The 6302-nt window shown below is 37.1% G+C and overlaps 3 protein-coding genes across 3 annotated transcripts; 2 read left to right on the top strand and 1 right to left on the bottom strand.

Annotated features, from left to right (window-relative positions):
* Positions 1–937: 937 nt before the first annotated feature.
* LOC104745804 (putative exonuclease domain-containing protein At3g15140) lies at positions 938–3347 on the top strand. Its single transcript, XM_010467156.3, has 6 exons — positions 938–1304; positions 1620–1822; positions 2096–2176; positions 2422–2547; positions 2684–2807; positions 2895–3347. The coding sequence occupies exons 1-6, from the start codon at positions 1047–1049 to the stop codon at positions 3093–3095; spliced, it is 993 nt and encodes a 330-aa protein (XP_010465458.2). The 5' UTR covers positions 938–1046; the 3' UTR covers positions 3096–3347.
* Positions 3348–3439: 92 nt separating this feature from the next.
* On the top strand, positions 3440–4528 carry LOC104748200 (paired amphipathic helix protein Sin3-like 3). Its single transcript, XM_019236681.2, has one exon. It carries the CDS (start codon positions 3440–3442, stop codon positions 4526–4528), a length of 1089 nt encoding a protein of 362 aa, XP_019092226.2.
* Positions 4529–5655: 1127 nt separating this feature from the next.
* LOC147926330 (secreted RxLR effector protein 161-like) lies at positions 5656–6126 on the bottom strand. The gene has a single exon (XM_087487018.1). The coding sequence runs from the start codon at positions 6124–6126 to the stop codon at positions 5656–5658; it is 471 nt and encodes a 156-aa protein (XP_087343144.1).
* Between the last annotated feature and the right edge of the window lie 176 nt (positions 6127–6302).

Here is a 6302-nt window from a genome sequence, read left to right as displayed (position 1 = left end):
AAGCAGAATAATTTAACAAATTGAGCTGAAGCTGTCAAACAAATTAAACATGTAAATTTTTGTGTATATATTTAACCGGGGGAAACCACAAAGTCAAGTTTGAGATTCGTGTCGATGAATCCAAATCAGCGACAAAACCTTGTTAGTATCTTGCAAGTTTGCACAAGGAATGGGCTTTCCAATCAAGGGAGTCAAGTTCATTGTTTTCTTCTCAAGTCCGGATCGGGTTCTAATTTGATTAGAAGCAACTATCTTATCGATATGTACTGTAAATGCAGAGAACCTTGATTGCTTATAAGGTGTTCGATAGTATGAGGAGCCTCAAACTACTCCTTTGATTAGGATGTATTTGTTATTTTTTACATGTTGATTTTTTGTACAGTTTTTTTTTATTTGTTTGGCTATCTTTTGTTCGGTTATGGGTTGTCAAACTAATTTCAAACTATGGGGTTGTCAAACTCTTCTATTACATTAATTACCCCTATGTTGTTACTCTCTCTGAGACATTTCAACCAAATTTGTGTTTTTTTTTAATAAATATTTAATTATAGGGTCAATTTGCATGATAACGAATATCACCCATTCAAATTAAGAATATACAATGTGTTATACACGCGCGGGTGCTGTGCAATAATGAACTTGGAAGATTTAGCTCTCTAGATTGTTTAAAATAAAGAAAAATAATGACATGGCATATTAACCCATATGATTTTAAATATTGAATTAATAATAGAAAGGTAATTTAATTAAATATTGCAATGGTTTTTTTTAAAACATAGATTTTCATGATTTAAAATTTTAAAAATCAGAAATAAATTATTTAGAATAATGAATAGTTTTTGATTAAAACACACAAAATTTCATGCTACGGTTTGGTTTTGGTTAGAATTTGTGTGGGTTATAAATCAGTTTGGTTTTTTAAATTCACTTTTGGTTCGATTTGGATTGGGTAAAATTAGTAACAGTCAGTTCAGTAGCTTTATGTTTTCCCCAGTCTCTGAATTAGGAAGCATCTTCATCTTTAATCGTCAAGCTACTCGACGAGAATGGCGTCTGCTTTCTCTGCATTTCGTGTTTCGATGTCGAGAATTAGTCCCTTCCGTGATAGCCGGTTCTCTTATCCCGCCACGTTCGCTTTAGCTCATACCAAACGAATCATGTGCAACTCTTCGCACTCTGTATCTTCATCTCCTTCTCCATCTGACATTTCTTCTTCTCCTTCTCCTTCTTCGTTGATGGATACAAAAGAAATCGCGAGGTGGAGACCCATGTGTTTGTATTACACTCACGGGAAGTGCACAAAGGTTAACACTTCGCCGCACTCGTACGTCTTGTTAAATTTTGTTTTTGCTACATCGTAAATTAAATCCCATGTCTTTCTTGATTTCTTGGGGGTTCATGCTTTGTGTGATAGTTTCTAAGACAAGCACTTTGATGCGAAACTTCTAACAAACTATGCAATGTCTGCAATGTGTTCGATGAAATGTCTGAGTCGAGATTTGGAACTTGTTTATTGTTTGTGTCTCGAGATCGTTATAGTTGTTTCTTTACTCGTTTGTTATATTCATCTAAATAATCGTGTAACATGGGTAATAAAGTTTAACGTTGGTGTCCATCAGATGGATGATCCTGCCCATTTGGAAATTTTCAACCATGATTGTTCCAAGGAGCTTCCAGTGACTGCTGCTGATCTTGAGAGAAAGAAGTCACAAGAATTCAACTTTTTCTTGGTTATTGACTTGGAAGGAAAAGTTGAGATTCTTGAGTTTCCTGTTTTGATCGTAGATGCCAATACCATGGAAGTCGTAGACTTGTTCCACAGGTTATATAACACAGCTTCCTATCTTTAATGACTTAATTTTTAGTGATTGTCAAAGGGTCTTGGGGTGTTTGAATGGTTTAGTTTTTGTGTCATTGGCGTAAGAACTTGTAAGTGCATAGTTAGACACAAGAACAACTATTAAATTGATGATCTTTACGAGTTTTATTGCTCATAGCTAGGATTTCACAAGTTGGTTTATTATGTGTTCTTTAAGAATTTTATTGCTCAATTTTACAGTGTGGTTTGATTATTTGTTTTTTTGTTCTTGGTAAGGTTTGTAAGACCCACAAAAATGAGTGAGCAAGCAATTAACAAATACATCGAAGGCAAGTATGGGGAACTCGGTGTTGATCGGTATGCTACTTCTATCTTACTTCCGGGTGTAGATTTAGATATGGCTACAGGACTTCAATGCTTGTTAATGTTTTAATTGCACTAACCTGATCCTTTATGCATATGTTGCCAAATGCTTTAGTTGATTAAGTTCTGCTACCATAAGTAGTAATAACTGGAATTGGTTTAGAGTCCACGAACTTCTCCAAGCACCTCTCTTTGGATTCTGAGACTGTTGCATTAACTTTTTCAAAGTCGAATTGCAGTGTGTGGCATGACACAGCTATTCCATTTAAGCAAGTTGTTGAGGAATTTGAAGCTTGGTTAGCTGAGCATTGCTTGTGGGCTAAAGATGCAGATGGGGCTCTGAACAACGCAGCTTTTGTAACCTGGTGAGAATTAACATTAAGAGCTGAGCTTCCTATGTGAATCGTTGATGTTGGTTTCCTTATGCACAGACACAGCTTCGTACTAGTGTCTTTAGAGCTCCTGCCATGTTTAGGATATTGATTAAGTTAATGTAATTAGTGGAAATTGGGACATCAAGACAAAGATTCCTGAACAATGCGTGGTGTCAAATATCAAGCTTCCGCCATATTTTATGGAATGGATCAATCTCAAAGACGTCTACTTGAATTTCTACGGCCGTGAGGTAACAACTTGGATATATATCTCTATATGCATCATCATCCTGTTGTATGTTACTATATAAACTCATCAATAGTAGATGACATGACAGGCCAGAGGAATGGTGTCAATGATGAAGCAGTGTGGAATAAAGCTCATGGGAAGTCACCATCTGGGAATTGATGACACAAAGAACATCACGAGGGTGGTCCAACGGATGCTCTCGGATGGTGCAGTTCTTAAGATCACAGCTCGAAGAAGCAAATCCAATACAAGAAACGTCGAGTTTCTGTTCAAGCACAGGATCAAGTAAAGTTCTCGAGGAAAAATGACAAACACAACAAGGCTTGCTTTATGATCCATAAATTAGTTACTTTTTAGTCAAGTCTTAAAGATAGAGAGGAAGGTAGAAGGCGATTTGCTTTTTAGTTTTGTATAATTTGGTACGTCTTTTAAGTTTTGTTTATTTTTTTTTTCTTTTAAAAGACAAATTTGTTTAGTTCTCCTATTAACTCTATGACTTGCTGAGAGTTATATATTTCTATTATATTTGTTATATTTGTCAGCTTTTGCTTTCAAACCCAAACCTCTCTAGTTTCTCTCGTTCTGAAAGCTTTTGTTAAACAGAAGGAGAGTTTTCAGAATTCAAGAAGAACCATGACTCAAAACTATACTCACGGTATAATCGGAAAGACCGAATTCAATAGTCTTTTGTGTGGGCTAAAAGAAAAATATCTTCGTGATCGGAAGATTGATGAGAAGAAGACGAAAGAAGAAAACCCTAATCATAACGATCCAAAGGTTAGTACTGCTGCCGGTCCACGGATTAGGGTTAAACTATATAGTACTAACCCGAAAGAGAAGATGGAAGTCCATTCAGAAGTGAAAGAGAAGTTGAGTGACTTATTGAAGGCCATCGAGGAGAGACTAAGTTCGTCGGAGATGAGACTCTACACTTCCTTGTGTAAAGGCTTCCAGTCCCATAGATTCGGGTATGACAAATTCGTTACGTATCTTCTACAGTTGATAGAGCAACATAAGAGTCTCTACCAACGCTTCGTGCGACTTGCCTACGGTGATAAAGCAAAAGAAAAAGTTGAAGTTGGAGAGACCCGACACGATCAAGACAGTCTTGGTGGTGATCCAAAGATTGGCCCGCAAGAACGAGGGTTGGATGAGACCAACGTGGAGAGAAAGAATGAGAAAAGAATCTTGTCTCCAAAGGATTCGAACCTCCCTGTGAAGAAAAGGAAAAGGTCTAATCCTGAACGACGAGTGACACCTAACTATAGGCTTATCCCCGAGGAGCTACGGTCACCGGTCTCAGACCCGGTACTGAACAACACGTGTGTTGTGAAGAGATATGATTTCGAGGGAGGTAAGGTGCTAACCGGTACCGAAGAAGAGATGATTAAATGCGAAGATCAGATGTACGAGGTGGATATGTTGATGAGTGCTTTGAGAAGTGCAGTGGACAGTGCGGAGAGAGTTATGAGGGGAGAGATGAGAGTGGACGATCTAGGAGTGAAGTTTTACAGATGCCTTGAAGTGTTATATGATGGAGACATGTTTGAGATAGTGAGAGAAGATCACCAAGGAGCTTTACCTGTGATCTTAATAAGGTTGGAACAGAAACTGCGTGAGCTCACGGTTGCTCGAGAAAGCTGGAAAAGTGGCTGGAAGAAAACTTTTAAAAGACTTTGTCCAACGCAAAAGGATTCTGATGCACAAAAATATGATAAGTGAAGGAGACAGAAATCTGATTCAGGTTCTTTAATGTAAATTCAAACAGTTATATTTTCGTTTTGGTTTAATACTTTTATGGAAACTATATATATAAAAGCATGTCAAAGTTTTCACTAAAATTATACCTTCAGTATGAGACTCTAGAAATGTGAAATTTTTAGCCATTCTATCGAGATAATTAGACCATAAAAATCCCAAAGTTTTCAACCAAAATCTCTATTTGGCTGTATCTACTGATCTTCGTTCATGTACTGAAGTTAAGGAGTTTTTGTGAATCTAACTATAGAACACATGCATGAAGTATGATTAGTGCATTGTGTGTAACATATGTTAGTTCTAAAGTATAGTTGTGAGGTTTGATGTGTAATCACTCTAACAAGCAGACACCTGTGGACTAGAATCAGCATTGCACAAAAGTATAACTACTTCGTATTATAAAAGAGCTAGCTTTCCGCCATCGTCCTAGCTCCGTGGTGCTTCTTGTGTTAGATTGGCTAACTATGGCGGAAAGCTAGCTCTTTTATGGGACGATGAACTGCCTAATGATCCTTTTATGGGCTATTAGCTAATAATTTACAAGAACTAAGAAAATGAGTATGGAACACATTTGACATTCCCCACCCTTCATAAGCCTAGATCCATGGTAAGTTGCTCATCAAGTTATTCCCACAATTAAGATATTTAAATGCACCATTAAAATCTGTCATCAACTGTCAAATTTTTGTTTGCTTCTATTGCTTCTCTAGAATCACACAATATCAAACTCAAAGATTAATAAGAACAACTCTTCTTATTATTAAGGAAAATATCAAAAAACTTTAATCTCTCAAATCTCATAAGTTGTGCTACACATTAGCACCTCCTTATATATAAACTTTATTTCCAAAACACCTTTTGGAAACTATCTTTAGATGACTCCTAAAGAAAGTAAAACTTACAAAATGATATGTATATTTAGATTCTCCTAAATATACTCAACTTGTTTCACAAGCTACTTCAAGCTTATAATTAACAACATTTTCCCCCTTAAGTTTGAAATCATACTCACTCACATCTTGAACTCCAATGAAGCTCCTCATTTCCTTGAACTTGAATCTCCCAAGTGCTTTAGTCAAAATGTCTGCCTTTTATTCCTCTCCAGGAACAAACTCAACCTCCACTTGCTCATTCCCAACACACTCACGTATGAAATAGTATCTCTTGAGTATATGTTTACTTCGACCATGGAACACCAGATTCTTGGTTAACTCAATTGCTGACTTGTTGTCAATCCGGATAGTGACCTTCTCACTTTCCTTTCCTGTTATCTCCGCAAGCAACTCTTGAAGCCAAATAGCTTGCTTTGCTGCTTCGGTGGCCGCCATGTACTCAGCCTCACACGACAATAAAGCTACAGTTTCTTGTTTTTGTGTACACCAAGTGATTGGACAGTCGTCAAAATAAAAAATATGGCCTGTTGTGCTCCGACCATCATCTTTATCAACATTATGTGAACTGTCACTATAACCCACTAGTTTAGAAACCTCCGATCGTGCAAAGACAAGATATCTCAGAATCTGTTTTAACGCTGCTGCATGTGATTCTTTAGGCTCATGCATATGTTTACTCAAGAGTCCAACACTGTAGGATAAGTCTGGTCGTGTGTGAAGTAAATAACGTAGACAGCCGATGGTCTTCTGAACTTTTGTTCATCAGTATTCTTTTCTTTTGGAGACTTTGACAGCTGCAAGTTCTGTTCCATCGGAGCATGACAAAAATTGCAGTCCTGCATCCC

The sequence above is a fragment of the Camelina sativa genome, chromosome 15, assembly GCF_030686135.1.
Source record: "Camelina sativa cultivar CO46 ecotype springtype chromosome 15, ASM3068613v1".
Lineage (NCBI taxonomy): Eukaryota > Viridiplantae > Streptophyta > Magnoliopsida > Brassicales > Brassicaceae > Camelina > Camelina sativa.
Note: the sequence above shows the minus strand (reverse complement) of the source record. Positions and strands in the feature narration are given on the sequence as shown.

Bases quoted from the DNA above. Each gene is read 5' to 3' on its own strand.
- LOC104748200 (XM_019236681.2), top strand. From the start codon at position 3,440: ATGACTCAAAACTATACTCACGGTATAATCGGAAAGACCGAATTCAAT.
- LOC104745804 (XM_010467156.3), top strand. From the start codon at position 1,047: ATGGCGTCTGCTTTCTCTGCATTTCGTGTTTCGATGTCGAGAATTAGT. The intron at 2,177-2,421 runs GTATGCTACTTC...GTCGAATTGCAG, and splicing joins GGGGAACTCGGTGTTGATCG to TGTGTGGCATGACACAGCTA. The intron at 2,808-2,894 runs GTAACAACTTGG...ATGACATGACAG, and splicing joins TGAATTTCTACGGCCGTGAG to GCCAGAGGAATGGTGTCAAT.
- LOC147926330 (XM_087487018.1), bottom strand. From the start codon at position 6,126: ATGCATGAGCCTAAAGAATCACATGCAGCAGCGTTAAAACAGATTCTG.